At 36.4% G+C, this 15,148-nt stretch overlaps 1 protein-coding gene and 1 long non-coding RNA gene across 3 annotated transcripts in view; both read right to left on the reverse strand.

Moving 5' to 3' along the window:
• Nucleotides 1–1,931: 1,931 nt before the first annotated feature.
• The window catches only part of LOC118597954, a 22,080-nt gene continuing 8,863 nt past the window's right edge, over nt 1,932–15,148 (reverse strand). The window contains exons 1-3 of one of the 2 annotated variants that reach the window (XR_004946983.1): nt 9,635–10,380; nt 3,751–3,796; nt 1,932–2,537 (exon numbers count right to left, since the gene is read on the reverse strand). Coding sequence is in view for 1 of the 2 variants with exons in the window: in XM_036209806.1 (XP_036065699.1) it covers nt 2,442–2,537; nt 3,751–3,796 (142 nt within the window). In the remaining variant the exon portion in view is untranslated. Of the gene's footprint in view, nt 2,538–3,750; nt 3,797–9,634; nt 10,381–15,148 lie in introns of those variants that run through there. The other variant, XM_036209806.1, reaches the window with a different exon arrangement.
• The window catches only part of LOC112154739, a 5,130-nt gene continuing 762 nt past the window's right edge, over nt 10,781–15,148 (reverse strand). Inside the window, exons 2-4 of the long non-coding RNA XR_002920696.2 lie at nt 14,919–15,005; nt 11,173–11,311; nt 10,781–11,080 (exon numbers count right to left, since the gene is read on the reverse strand). This is a non-coding gene — a long non-coding RNA (uncharacterized LOC112154739). The remainder of the gene's footprint in view (nt 11,081–11,172; nt 11,312–14,918; nt 15,006–15,148) is intronic.

A 15,148-nucleotide genomic window follows, 5' to 3' on the forward strand; every position in this document is an offset into this window, starting at 1 on the left:
CATGCATTGTAGACGTTTTCTCATGATACAGAAAATTCAGATTTAATGTGCGTTTCTGCGTGTTTTGTGGTGAATGCAAACGATAAAAAAATGGCCTTTTAAAAAGACAGTACCTTGTCAATACAAACCCCCCACTCCTGCTGAAGCATGCACTTGCTGATCAAAAGATGCACGAAGTCTTTGTTTTCCTCCTCTGAGATGTGGCTCAATAATAGCTCCAAAATAAACAAAAGGATGATGGGTAATGAGGACTGGCTTACTCTCCTCCAGCAGCCCACCCACAGCTTAGAAGTGAATTTAAACTGCTGCTCTGTAGAAACTAGTCCAAGAAAATGACATACATTTTGTAAATTATTATTTTTGCTGAAAATATCATAATTAAATAAAATACAGCTGGGAACGCTTTTAGAATGGAACAAAAAATGATTGGAGTGGGACTTAGACATTTTCCTATAGAACTGCATAGTTTATAGATGTTAATAACCAATGCCATTCTCTTGTTTAGATATTATCATAGACCCTTTATAATCAGTATTCTTCAGTTTTTGACAAATTTGCTTGAAAACAGCATTAAAATATTTTTTCCTCGAAGTTTTCATTGTATGAGAGTTTAGAACACAAATCAGCCAAAACAATTAAACAAAATTCTGCTTTTTCATGAAAGACGGTTTACAACTACTTCCCTTGGTATTGACAGATGTAGTAATAGATGGTGGATAGCGGATCTTTGTTCCCCTTTAATTAGTCGTGCACGTTCAGACATGTAGGCGACATACCTGGAAGATGCAAATATTGACTAAACACTCAGAGTGATGACGTCACTTGGATAAGAGCGAAACGTTTCAACAAAGATTTTAAGTCCAGCTGCCAAAACTCTTGTTCAAGTATTGTGCAATTTTTTAAACTATTGTTTGAAAAGAAATGCTCAACCTGAGAGTACTTCATGCACAACACACATTAAAAAAATTCAAGTATAAATACATTTGGTGTTTGGTTAATGTTCTGTGTTTGCCACAGAGAACAGAATTAAAGTTCTCATGAACTTAAGCTGTGACCTATACCTGATGCAAGGGCTGTGATGCAAAGTTAGAACGCCATTTCATATGAAAATGTGGGTGTGAACGTTGACGCCTCAGGCCCAAAATACTAAATGAACCAACCTTAGAAGCTGAAATCATTGCTTAAGTTTTCCAGTCACTTGTTTCAAACCAAAAAAACATCATTACTTTAAAATGTTGCTTAAGGCAAGTTAAGTTTTAAGATTCTTCTTGAAGATAAAATTATTAAAACTTAAAAGTAAAAGAAGCACAATTTAAAAAAAACTTAATTGAAAAGTTACAGAACAGGCAAAATAAATCAACATTTTAGTGTTCATGCAAAAATAATTACATTTAAAAAACAAGTTAGAAAATTCAAAATCTGCTAAATATTTAAAAATCTTTAAAAAAAAAATTAATGTAAAAATATTGTGAAATGATGTCTTATAAAGCACTAAACTTTAAACTCTGCTTAAACTCTGAGGAAAATCAGAAATGTTTACAAGAAGGATGAAACAGCAAGAAACAAAAATAAATGTATGTATTTCAAAACTTACCTTCAAATCACAAGAATGCTTCAAATGTGTGTACACTGTAGTAGAAATACTACAACAGAATGACTGAAGAGGATTCAAAGTGGGACGGGTTTCTTAATCTGTTTGATCTCAAGTTTGAACAAACATAACCAGAAAAACTGTAGTAGAGGAACGTCCATTGAAATGAAATTTACAGCAAATGATTAGACTGTAAAATGTCACAAATAAACAACAAATGAGAGTTTCTGAAATTGGTTTACTAAATTGAAGATTTTATAACCAAAAAAGTGAATGGGTGCAAAAAAGAACAAACAGCACACTCAATAGATTAAGGTTTTATTTATTTATTTATTTTAAATCTACCTTTTTTTGTATAAATACTTAAAACTTTAAAAATTCAGTTTTATGAAAGTTCACATTTTCTTTTGCTTTCCTGTCTCAACATTTTTCGTCCATAAAAAAGCAAACAAAAGAAAATTCAAATACATGTTAACATGTTCCCATAACACCTTTGGGTTGCTTAGTGACCATTTAGTTCACCATTAACGCATCCATGTTGTAGTGGGAGTCATTTGGGAGTTCCAGCGTTTCGCCTCACAGGAGCTGGAGACTCCTCAAACACTTCTTTATTGTGGTTTGACACATTTATTTGTCCTCCAATGATTTTTTTTTATCTTTATTGATACAGGAAGTGTTTGTTGAAGCTTTGTTCACAGTGGAACAGATTCACATTCATGCAATCCCACATCAGTCTGTGACCACTGAGCCTCTCCATCTCCATGGTGACGTAACCAGGCATCATCTGAAGATGCAACCCAGGTTTAAACCTGTTATACTCAAACTGTCCAGCCGCAGGTCCACTTCACAGTTAGGTACAACCATAGACGGAGTTCAGCCTCTCCATGTATTCTCTCCGATGTCTGTTGTTCCTCCAGTTGTCGGTTGTTCCTTCAGAGAGAGGGATCTGAAGCACAGACAGTTCTGTTAGTCGTTTGTGGACAAACTGAACAGAGGATGAAACCTGCACGAAGAGGAAGAGCAGATAGGAAAAACAGAAATAACCGTCCACCTGATCTCAGACGAGATCTGACTCATGCTACTTGAATAGCTTTACAGAAGCCTAGTTCTTGGTTTTTAAAGTAGTTTCACAGACATTAAAAAGACTTCACTCTTCATGTGAGCTTTTTTCAGCACGTTTGGACCTTCTCTGTTGTCTCTCAAAGTTCAAACACCCGCTTTGATAAAATTTTCGGTGTTTTTAACATGTTCTTATTTTAGTGATGATGGAGGATATTTACAAAGAACATTAAGTTTAATTTGCATTTCTGAGTGTTTCTTTATTCAAATAGTTGGAGATGAAAACAGACAGCTAAAAAAATCTTATTTGTTAAAAATAGACTGAGTGAGTCACAACTGCTCTGTTCTGTTGTGCTGCGAATCTTCAGCTGTATGTTCAAACTGTATTGTTTAATTTAACGTCTTGGGTTACACTTATCCTTTAACAAAAAATTACACGGGGAGACGCCCCAGGATGGGAAATCTCTGACAATTGTGAGGAGCTGTAATTTGGAGGGAGAACACATAAAGGAGGGGGTGGGGATTAGTCTATGCCAACGATAACGCCAACACCTCAGAGGTAAAATTTGAATGAATCCTGCAGCTCTGCATAAACTGCTTCCTAGCAAACAACACCGTTTTGTTTTTTTTGCCTAAAAACGGCATAACTTTAATTAAAAGACCACTTGAAATGCATTAGATCAAATGAGGATCACATAGGGTCATTTACAGAAAAATATGGAATTAATTTTTCTTTATTTGCACCATGGTTTAAAAATAGTTGCACTTCTGTTAAATGTTTGGTTTCAAAAATTATTAAAAACATATTTTCAGGTTTCTTGTGCATTTGCATAAAAAAAAATCCTATTCATGCTACATGCTTCCACTCATTAATAGTCATGAAAAAGGAAAGTGCATTTGCAGGTCTGCTCAAGTCCCAGTCAGTTGGAATGTGGAATATGTGAATGCACAGATGAGTTTAGAGTTCATTTAACTGATTTATTTTGAAAGGTTAAATTCCTTCACACCTTTCAACGCTATCATTTTTAAACAAACGGGTAAAAAGTGAAAGTTGAGATGGGCAGAAGTTGAAAATGAAAATACATGAGAAAATCCCTGACCTGGGTTTGAACGGGATATTGAGCACGAGCTCTTCTTCTACATTTCCTGCAAAGACAAAAAAAAGGACAATAAACCAACTTCCTGGTTCTGAAGCGCTTTAAAACTCAGACAGCACAGCAACAAATGTAAAAAAAAAAAAAACTGACTATTTTACCAGCACTGCAGTTGAAATGTTTTACATCTGTTACAGTACTCCCTTTTCCACATGATCACTCTTAACTTGGATTGTGTCCAAGTTCCCTATTTAATTATGGGGCGTTTTTCCATTTTTCCATTTTTTCATGTTGTTTATGCAAATGCAAAATCCAGTGCCCTGGAAAAATCCCAGAAGTCTCGGATTGATGCTCACTATTGGTGAATATAGACCACAATCTGTTTGAACAATTTAAATAATATTTTTTTTCTATAAATAATAAATGTTTTCATTATCAGAAAAGAGAGGATTCGTGAGAGTCTGTATAGTCCTGACGGGATATTGAGTAGAGAGGAAATTGTAAATGTAATCAAACACACTGGAGATCCCTCTCTCTCTCTTTGTCGCCCTCTTGTGGTTATATCCGTCACTGCTGCCCTCATTTTTTCTGCAGGAGTTTTTTTTTTCCACAGGTGAGCAGGATTACTGGTGGAGACTCCTGACACACCTGTAAACCATCTCCACTCCCCCCTGATTGTATTTAACCCTTGTTCTGCCTTATAGGGTCCAGATAACCCCATCCTTATATGCAGTTTTATTCAAACCTAATTTTATGTATTCTTTGAAGAAAACATGTTTTTTTTTATCAGTAAAAGTTTATCAAGAGCACAAAATTACCTTTTGATACATTTGCAGTCAACATGTTCTCTAATTCAAAATAATGCAATAATTAATTGGTCAGCATTTTATCAACAAGCCTCTACCTTCAGGTGACACAAATGTAAATCTAAAATGTGAAGTTTTCTTTAAAATGATGAAAACACATTAAACTGAGCCTAACACCATTGATTCAATGAGTGTTTGAGACGTTAGAGGCGATGGGGAACTTAAGCAGGAGTGGGAGTTTGACCTTTACTTCTCAACGAACCCTTTTAGTGAGGGAAGTGTGAGAAAACAAATGTTTTAACAGAGCACACCCTCATAACTGTAAGAGATTTAAGAAAAAAATATGCTATTTTATTTTTGTGGGTTTTTTTTAAGCCTCAACCTTTAATTGTTCCTGGAAAACAGAAGCAAATCTTAAATCCAGCCTTAAAGCCCAGATTTATTTGGCAATAAGTAACCCAAACTTATTAAATTACTGAAGTATTTTATGTTAAAAAAAACAGTTGTTCAAAAGTTGAATAACGTGTATTTATATAGTGCTTTAGTATCTTTATCTCTTAAGGCGCCATATAAATAAAAAATAATAATAATTATTACTATTTTTAGAAAGCCCAAAGTGATTTATAGTCACAGTACCATTCACCCACATACACATTAAATTAACCACATAATAATAATAATACACATAATTATTACTGTCAGGTTTAAATGTTAGTCAAAATGTCCACACTCGAATGTTACAAACACTCCTGTTGGATCACACTCAAACTTGTACACAATACAACTACAGTTCAGACGTACACACTTATTTCACTTTTGACAATAGCGTGATAAGTCCCTTTCAAAATGAATGAATGAATGAATTAAATGGTTTATTTCAAGCAATCAGGTCATAATACATACATAACACATCACTTAATAAATCACAAGTAGATCACTTGAAAGGGAGTGGAAGGAAGCAAACTTATATCATCCCACCCCGACAAAATAAAACACACCACGTGTTTAGTCAGATCATCCAGCTACAGCAGTTTATCTTTTTCTTCCTGTTAATAGTGAACAAAAACATTACTGTAGAATCCAAATTATTTTAAAATCTATACATGTAAATACTAAATAGGCTGCACCAGGAGACCCCTCTGGAGACCCCCCCCCCAGGTTTCAAGCATCCCCCAACCCCATCCACCAGGCAGGGTCCCCAAAAGAGACCCGCCCACCCCACAAACTAATTTGCTACTAGTAATTTCTTTCATTTTTATCATAACAGATTGGAAAAATATAATAAATTTCTTTCTAATTTCACTTAAGTTGTTGAATTCATCAAAATACTGAAAGTTTGGTTATTTTTCATTATTAAAAACTTTATTGGCTCCTTTAACCTGCCTGTTAAATGTTTTTCCAGCAAATCTGTGGCTCAGTTTTGAGGAATGACAGGTCTATCCACCAATCAGAGGTCTGAACATTTTGAAAACCACATGCACAGCAAACACATGCGTTCAGACGGACAGATTAAGTGATCTGAAATATTAAAACCAGAGGATTATTTTTTAAAATAAGTCAAAAAGAGAATTTGAACTTTTGTGATAAGAGTAGATCACTCTTCATAGAAAATAATCTTTCCATCTGCCGTGGGATGAATCCAGATTTGGTTATCCTTGATTATACCTGCAGATATTCACTGCCAGGTTATGCTTTAGCTGCAGCTAGCATTAAGGGTGGATGTGGGCTAACCTCAGAGGTGCGGAGATGACTCGCATGAAATTTTAAGATCAAAACCATGTGGTGCAAAAACCTTCATGCACATTGTTTCCCCGAACATGCTGCTACAATGAGGTCCTCGTAAATGAATCAGGTTAAGATGCATGCACGTTGTATGTATTTTAATTTTATTTAACTGCCCATTGCACAAGGAGTCCATTAGTGCTGTTCATATGATAAGTGCATGCTTCTTGTGAGTAGACCTGTCATTAGTAATCAGGAAATTACTAAATCAGACCTGACTAACAACTGGAGAGCACCGTAAGCATTGTTCAACAACATCACCAGTATTTCGTAACTGACACTATCACAATAAATTTACCACACACAATGTTTTATTTTTATGACATCCCCTAACGTCCTACTCCGATTAAAATCCTGTTTTTTGAGTTTTTAACATGAATGTGTGGCATTTTTCTTATGAAAAAGAACAAATGTGATAAGAAATCGTTTTGTTTTTGCATTTCTGAGTATTTCTCCTTTTGAAGATCTCCACTTCCTCGTCCGAGCTGACATCCGGATCAGAACCATACGGCTGGACATTACTCATTTTGTTTGATGTTTCTATGAAGCAGCGGTGAAGATTTACGCTAGTGAGACACAGAGCTATCATAATCGAATCGGGGGAGGGGATCAGGGGCGGAGCTCCAAAAGCCACACCCCCTCAGAGGAGATTTTGGAAACAGAGGCTTCAGATCAACATGAAAAATGGCTTTTTAGTACGTTTAGATTGTGGAATTTAGGTCAAAACTTCATAATCATAATTAAAACACGACTGAGAATGTTTTTATTGAATAAAAAATCGTCATAGGGGAACTTTAAGATTTGGCTTCATCTCTACGACCCTTCTATGGGTCCGAACAACCACAAAAACCCACACCTGTACAGCTCAAACCCTTGCATGGATACATGTGACTAAAGCCTATGGTAACACAGTAATTGTTTAAACCAGAAAGCAGAGCTGCAGTCTAAAATTCTCTTGAGGCTCTGATCTGCTTCTATTCTCCATGAACATCATCTATTTCTGCACCGACCATCATAAATCTGTGGATCTTCTGATGTCTGACATAATCAGAGGGAACACATTTTCAGTTTTATCAACTGATTTCACAGGAAATCCTTTGAAGAGCTTTTTGCACCTTTTGTTTGTTTTCGAAGAAGAACATGTCAGTGCTCCCCCCAGGGAGCCCACTGGTGGTGAACCTCTTCCTGTCTGAAAGGGGGCCCATGGGCGGGGAAGCAGCATTGAGGCCATTCTGCTGGTTCCTCTCTGATGTCTGAAGGAACTGAGGCTGATGCATCTGCTCACCTTGTTTTAGGTCTTTTCTAGATTTTAACTCAACTTCTTTGTTGCTTCTTTTGAATGATCTGAAATCCTGCAGCTGGAGTTTTAAAGGAAAGTATTAAAAGACATCCTGTTTCTACTTTAATGTGTGATTCTAAACGTGACTCCTTAATACGTCTAAAACGCTAAATTTTAGCTTTCGCACAATCTGAACCAAAGCACATTTTTCCAACAGGCTACTTTGTTTTCTGACTGCACGTTTATCAGGGAAATTGAATGTATTTAAAAAAAGGTGCCCAGAAGCCAGACTTTACTGAGAGATATCCCATGATGCCGTGCACACTTGATTAACTTATTTCGTATAACCTCTTTTTTTCCTTTGGCCAACAACCCAACGCTTTTGTGGTTACCACTCCTTCTTGCACAGAAGCTGAGAAGGACCTACTTTTTTTTTTTTTTTGCCTGTTCTCTCGTGATAACATCCACTGTCTTGTTTTCAAAAGAAAACAACGTTTTCTTTGGTGATAATGTGATGAGATAGCAGGGGTGAAAGTAAGCCGGAACGGTCCGGAGTGGCATTCCGGTAAAAGAATAGGAGGCGGAACGCTGCTCCGGCTGGAGAGATCAGCTGTGCGGCTTGACTTCGCTGTATAACATGCATAACAGAAGCCGCAGTCGCTCTTGTGAAAGAAAAAACGAAGATTTGACTCTCAAGCTGCTTTATTTAGATGTTTGCATTGTTCAGAGTTGCATCGGCCAGTTGGTTAAATGTTCTGGATCTCTCTCTTTCCCGGCCTGCGCACTCTTGTTTCCGTTACTAAAAATTCTCATTCCTAAGTCGCCACATGTTGACGTCTGAGTCCCAAACTCCTCTTTTTTTTTTTTTTTTTTTTTTTTTTTTGAGGTGCTGGCTGTTCCCATTAAATCACAGGTCCCAACCTCTGGGCCACAAACCGGAACTGGTCCAGTACCAGGATGTGGAGCGCACCAGTACCCTAACCTGGGCCCAACACCCGTTTGGGCCCAGTACCATGCACGTTACCGGTTCATGTCCTGTCCGGGCCCGAATTGCATCCGGTTTGGAAGAGTACCATGTCCGGTACAGCATCTGGTACAGCGTCTAGTGCAGGGTTACGGTACTGGTACTGCGTCCCGAGTGTTGCAGACCCTTGATTTTACAAACAGCCAGCACATCAAAAAACAATGAGCTGGGGACAACCAAAACATGAACATGTAACGACTTAGGAATGAGATTGTGTTGTCTGTAAACAAGTCCAATGAAGATCTAGGATGAAGATCTGCAGGTCAAATCTTCTGGAGGAGAGGATGAAGAAGGGAAAAGGGGAGATCATGCAAGTTCAATGGAAAATGCCACTGAGACACCAGGGCCATGAAGCAAATGTGACCCCTCCATATCGCAAGATTCTCCTTCAATCTGGACAAAATAACATTATGAATGGATCTTTGCCATGAATTGAGCGCTTGGCTGTCAACAATTCCGCAGTGTCAAACATCTTGGATTCTCTTTTGGAGGTAGCACCTGCATAACAAAAAATCTACTTTCACCCCTCAGACAGTTGGCATCATTATCATCATCATCATTATATGACTTCATCATTTGGAGCCAAACGAGGCCAGTAGGTAGTGATTGATTTCAGTCAGTCTAAGTGAACGTTTCTATGGCAACTACTTTCCTTAATCAAGAGTGAGCTTGTTAGAAGTCCACAACTTTTTCCACTGAAAGCAGACTCAGGAGAATATTCACACACTAGATATAACATAATGCAAAAACAGAAAATTCCATCTGGAAAAATGGGATTCATTTTGCTGTGGAAAATGTGAAAAAAGTTTAACAGTTTTTGCAACATATACAAAAAGTTTTAAGTGTAATTTAAAAAAATAATAATAAATAAACAGCAAGAACAAAATTAGTCAACAAACTAATCATGTTTTTGAATGAAACTATAAAAAAAAATCCAGGTGAAAGTCACAGATTTGTTTGTGTCACATATATTTCTATCGATAGAGGAACATCACTGACCTCACAGCTCAATGTGGCTGAACTTCAGTCTGCCGGTGTGGTTTCAGTCACTAGGCAACCCCAATAATAATAATAATAATAATAATAAATGATTTATCTCCTCAGCACTGCTGTCTATTTGACATTTTTCCTGGAATTCTGGTTTTATTTATTTATTTATTGTATGCAGCTTTTTTTTTTCTCTCTGAAACTTTCTATATTATGTTTGTAAAAATTATAAGATTAAAATCTTGCTTTTTTTCCAGAAACTACAAATACATGCTATATCATCTCTTTAAATTAGTAACATTTCAATCATAGAGTTTTAAAAAAGATTGTTTATTTTAGACAGAGTTTTATGACGCTGCATGGCAGGATGCCGGAGGACGTCCATAAATATTAACCCGAGAATTATAAACTATCAATTGCCTCCTTTAACACGTCAACTTTCACAGCCCTAGTTTTTTTTTAGAATTTTTGTTTTTGAAACGCAAATACACTTTTCTGTCAACTGATCATCTGCTAAATTACATTGAAATGCACCAAAATATTTAAAGAGGAAAAACATACAGTATATTTTGCTAAATTTATTAAGACGAATAATAGATAAAGGGAGGCATTGTTTACCAAAAGTCTCCTAAACTAAAGTTTGATTCATTCAGAGTTTACGTTTCAGAGGTTTCTTATGATATGACACCATGTTATTAATTAAAATGATAAAGTGGGTGGAGTGATTATGTTTTATAACAGAACAAATAAATCAAAAAGCCCCTGAGGTTTTTGAGGTTTGTCAGGACTGGTGAGCTTTAGCTCACTATCTTTTATAAAAAATTTAAAAAAAGCTGAAAACTTTTTTACAAATTCTCATTTTCAAAAACCCTGATTAGAAATTATCATTATATAAAGTGCAATTGTGTTGTTACGTCACTTAAAACATCAAATCTGAAGCAAAATGAAAGTAGTTTATGGAGTTACTCACCTGCTGAGGTAGACAGCTGACACGATGCAACAAAGAAACAATGCAGCACCAGGCAGAGCTGAGAACAATATCAGATCTGTAGAAGACTTTGGGACATCTGAGAAATGAAAACAGTTTATAGTTGGATGTGAGTTGTGCTCTGAAGTTGTGTTTGTGAAAATTCATGACTAAGTTTTACGCACCTGAGAGAGTTAAATTCCATATAATTGTATTTAGTCCTTTCCTGTTAGTTACTGTACAAATATAAAATCCTTCATCTTCAACTTCAAAATTTAGTATATTTAACTTTGTAGAGAGTTCGGTCTCTATACTGATCTTTGAAGAAGATAAATTTGAAGCAGTAGCATTGAGAACGATGGAATGAAGAAATGATAAATTTCCTTTGTTCCATTTGATTTCTGTTGCATTTTCCACAGACATGTTACAATTCAAAGTGACTGAATGTCCTCTGGAAACCTTCAGGCTTCTGTGTTCAGTTAACGATGGAGCTGTGAGTTGAAACAGAATAAATTTAAAAAACAAAGTTGCATCATCGACATCAATAAAATCCTGCATCATTTCTATAAAATGTTTTTAGTACCTGCAAAGATCCTCTGAACCCAAATCAGCTGGATCAGGATCAGAACTGCTGTGTTCCTCCAGAACATGATGACCATCAGCGAGCAGAAGACAAACTGGAACAGCAAACTCTGCTTTCAAGTACATGTTTGGAGGAGGTACTGAGAAAAAGGAAGTGGTTAGTTGCCGCTTTGCTGTGTGTTAAAGTACGTCTCAAAACTTTGATGGAGAAGCTTAAGTCACGTGTTTCTTTTTAGGCTCACAGTTTTAGGTATTCTGTATTTTCATAGAAAGGTCTTTAAAGATCTAGAGGTAGATCCACAACTGCAATTTAAAATCTACCAAAATTTAGGGATTGTTGGGTTAAGTCACATGTGAAATTTGTTGATACAACATGAAACTGCACAAAAAAGGTCACCTTTTTTTCCACTTTTTGTATAATATTGACATTTTTGAATAAAAAAAAAAAAAAAAAAGTTTTAAGCTCCACCAGACAAACCCTCAAATTATAACTCAGACTTCTTGGTTTCTGTTGACCGACAAACAAAAATGTACTCAGATAGTGGTTCAGGTGTAACATGTTTGTTAAACAGCACAGCCACATCACAAACAGGAAACTTCATCATCAAGATTTTGATGGCCATCATGGTTACCCGTGTTTGCGTGCAGCCTCTGAGAGGTCATTCAAAAGTATGTTCCTTTTTTTTTGTTTTTTGTGTTTCAGGTGAGGTTTGACTTTGAATGTTTCAGTATCGTGACTGTCATTAAGTTCAAGCAGAAAGTTTGGTGCAGAAGAACAAATGTCAACATTAAAAAGGAAGAACTCTTCACTTTGAGAAAACAACTTAGAAAAGTGTTGTGCAATTTATGCCAAGTGTGAACTTCAGTGGAACACAATATGAAATCAAACCTGAAGTGTGATCACAACACAAAGCCTCTGAACTGTTCCTGCCTCATCTGCTTATGTGTTGTAGTGTTTTTGGACCCACTTTGCTCCTGGTGCTTATAGGTTAGAGTCAGTCAAAAGTCACACAACCCTCTGTAACTCACATTCAAGAGGCCACTTCCAATAAAAAGTCTATGTAAGCAAAAACTCTTGCATTGTCTTATAGCAAGACTCATCAACTGACCTGCTGACAGGTTACTGTAGTACTATAGGCTGTAGACCCCCCTCAAATTCTCCTTTGATTCGGTGCCTTAAGGCTGGTTTATACTTCCACGCGATTTATAATCGTTCGTGTCGCAGTGGTTGCACGACCATTGGGTCAGTCGCATCAGAATGCTACACCTGCTGGTGACGTCAACCGCGACTTAAATGTTACGCCCGGAGTGCAATAGCATTCAAATCGCCCCATTTAACTTAAATTTATTTCAGTGATTAGAGTACGCGACTACGCAGAAAACTATGTCCAAAAAAATGTCTTTTAACACTAAAAATGATTAAAGTTACTCAAGAAGTTAAGAAATACTGAACTTCACACACAGAGAGAGACGGAAAGTGGACAACTAGATAGAAAATAGAACAAGTTGCTGGAAAAATTTGTCTTTTTTCTCATATCTTACGGCACTAGAGAATGAAGTTTGTTCCTCTTTTAATTTAATGTTGTCATGTTTGTATTTCCTGCTTCTGTTTAGCGGATGGACTCATCCCTTTCTCCTCTGCCTTTCATGTACCCGAGCAATCAAATCCAGCAAACATTAGTATGAACAAGACCATGAGATTGCAGATGAGACGCGAGCGACTACGAATCACGTGGAAGTATAAACCAGCCTTTAAGCTTTGTTTCCACTGAGGTATGGGAGGAGTATACGGGACATACCAGTTGATTCTGGTGAGCGTTTCCACTCAATTAAGCCTCGTTTTCATGCCGCATGCGAAGTATAGACCGCTAGCGTGTCATTGTGCAATGACTAGAAAAGGAACAACTAATTTTTTCTTTTTTCTCTTGCTTTACTTTTTGTACATTGTGTATAACTGGAATTTCATGTTGTTTGAAAGATCGCAGACGGCTAAGAAGAAGAATACCGCCGTAAATAAGGAAAACAGAGTCACTAGCTTAGTGCTATACTGGTGCTTTCTAGTGTCGTCGACACTTTCTCCCAAACTACATTTAAAACTTTAAGACAGTCTAAAAAACATCTGGAAATGTTTGTATTCTTGGTAGATGGAATCATTGTAGATTATTGAAAGCATTTAAAAAATATTGAGGAAAAAGTGTTCCTTCCTCCTCACCTCCATGTAGAGTAAGTGAGGACAGACACTGCACCTGTGGGAAACCTATGATGAACAACCTTCGAAATACATTCTTTCATTCTGTGGTCATGACGAATGTGTGACAGTAAATAAAAATAAAGTGCAACTGGCTCAGTCTAGTCCTATTTGCTTTATAGCCCGTTCTAAAGCTGAGCACAAAAAGTAGAACTAAAGGTATTTCCTTGCAACAACTTCTTGATGCTTAAAGGAACAAGAGCGTTCTGCGCATGTGTGATGTCAAATGTACCTTCAACTTTGTTGAATATTTTTCTATATATACTGAAAACGTGAGTCAGTCATATTGTATTAAAAAAGAAGTGTTTGAAAGTGTTTTATGCAAACTGAGGCAGTATATGCACCTTATTGGAAAAAAACAAAATAGAAAAGGAAGTTAAGGGCAGACTTTTTCTGCACCTATCAGAGGAAGCCAACACGTAATCTTTGTACAAACTAAAACCACAACATCACTCGAGTTCACGGAAAATTCCATCACAAGGTAAATTTGTACAAAGTGCATTTGTAATAAAATTTTACCAGATGATCTCAGACACACAATACAAACTGTGTTTAAGGATTTTGAACTGAAAAACAACACTTTTTGTAAAGTGTCAAACAGAAAACTGAGGCTGACTGATATCCTGAGTCTGTGGTTGTCAAAGTTTTCAACTCCTCCCACTCGCTGATCTGCTGCTGGGTGCTCCCTGCACCACAGCAGGAGCTGAACTTTATCAAATGAACAACATAAGTCTTCATGCACAGAAACCTCAGCCAAATGTACACAGAACTCCTAAAAAGTTAAGTCTCCCACAGCTTCACACTGATTTAGATTCTGACTCTATTTGTTTACTAACTTTTAAATTGCTCGGAATAAAAGTGTCTGCAAAATGATGACATCTCAACACTTAATTTGATGCTTTGAATCAGAAACATAAGATTGAAAAACTTTACCGTTTACTTGTCCTTGAGATTTTACTTCATAAGGAAAAGAGTCAGTTTTAAACTTTAAATTCATTGATTTTTTTTTAATCACTAATGTGATATTTTACCAGATGGAGGTTTCCAGCACTACAAATACTAGTTTTCTAAATAAATTTCAAAATTTGCTAAGAATTTGGTTATTTCTGTGACCGTTAATGACTGAAACGTTTTTAATTAGCATCAATGTGGGTTGTGGAAACAACTGAGGTAAAAACACCTTAAAGTTTGTGTCAACCCATGGATGCCATGTGTTGTGTAAAAGGTCATGTGACTATTTTGGTAGGCCACAGCCAAAAAAATGTGGGCTTTTTAGATTTAATCTCAATTTCTAGACAAAAATAGTTAACTTTCTTCAAGCTGCTGTTGTCTGTGAGTCAGGGGGGCTGTAAAGGAGAGTTTTTGGGGGTATCGACCTCATCTTTTCACATACTTCACATACTAATGTATACAAAAAATGAAAATTTTACTAGTTTTTGAAATAAAAATTTTGAACTGAAACTATTTTTTTTTTCAAGAAAGATTATTTGTTTACTTACCTCTTTTGTTATTTTCAGTGTTTGTGCATTAATAGATGTTATAACTACGCGGTTCACAACTGCTCCCATACACAACCTCCTACACAACTGAAACACAAACACATGATAACATGCAGCTGAAACAAACTCACACTTTGGGTTTCTCTTCTGTGAATAAACATGAAAACACACACATCCATTTCTGTGGATGTTTATTGAGCCTTCATATAATAAAAATAGACTTTTTGACT

This window comes from Oryzias melastigma, linkage group LG21, assembly GCF_002922805.2.
Source record: "Oryzias melastigma strain HK-1 linkage group LG21, ASM292280v2, whole genome shotgun sequence".
Lineage (NCBI taxonomy): Eukaryota > Metazoa > Chordata > Actinopteri > Beloniformes > Adrianichthyidae > Oryzias > Oryzias melastigma.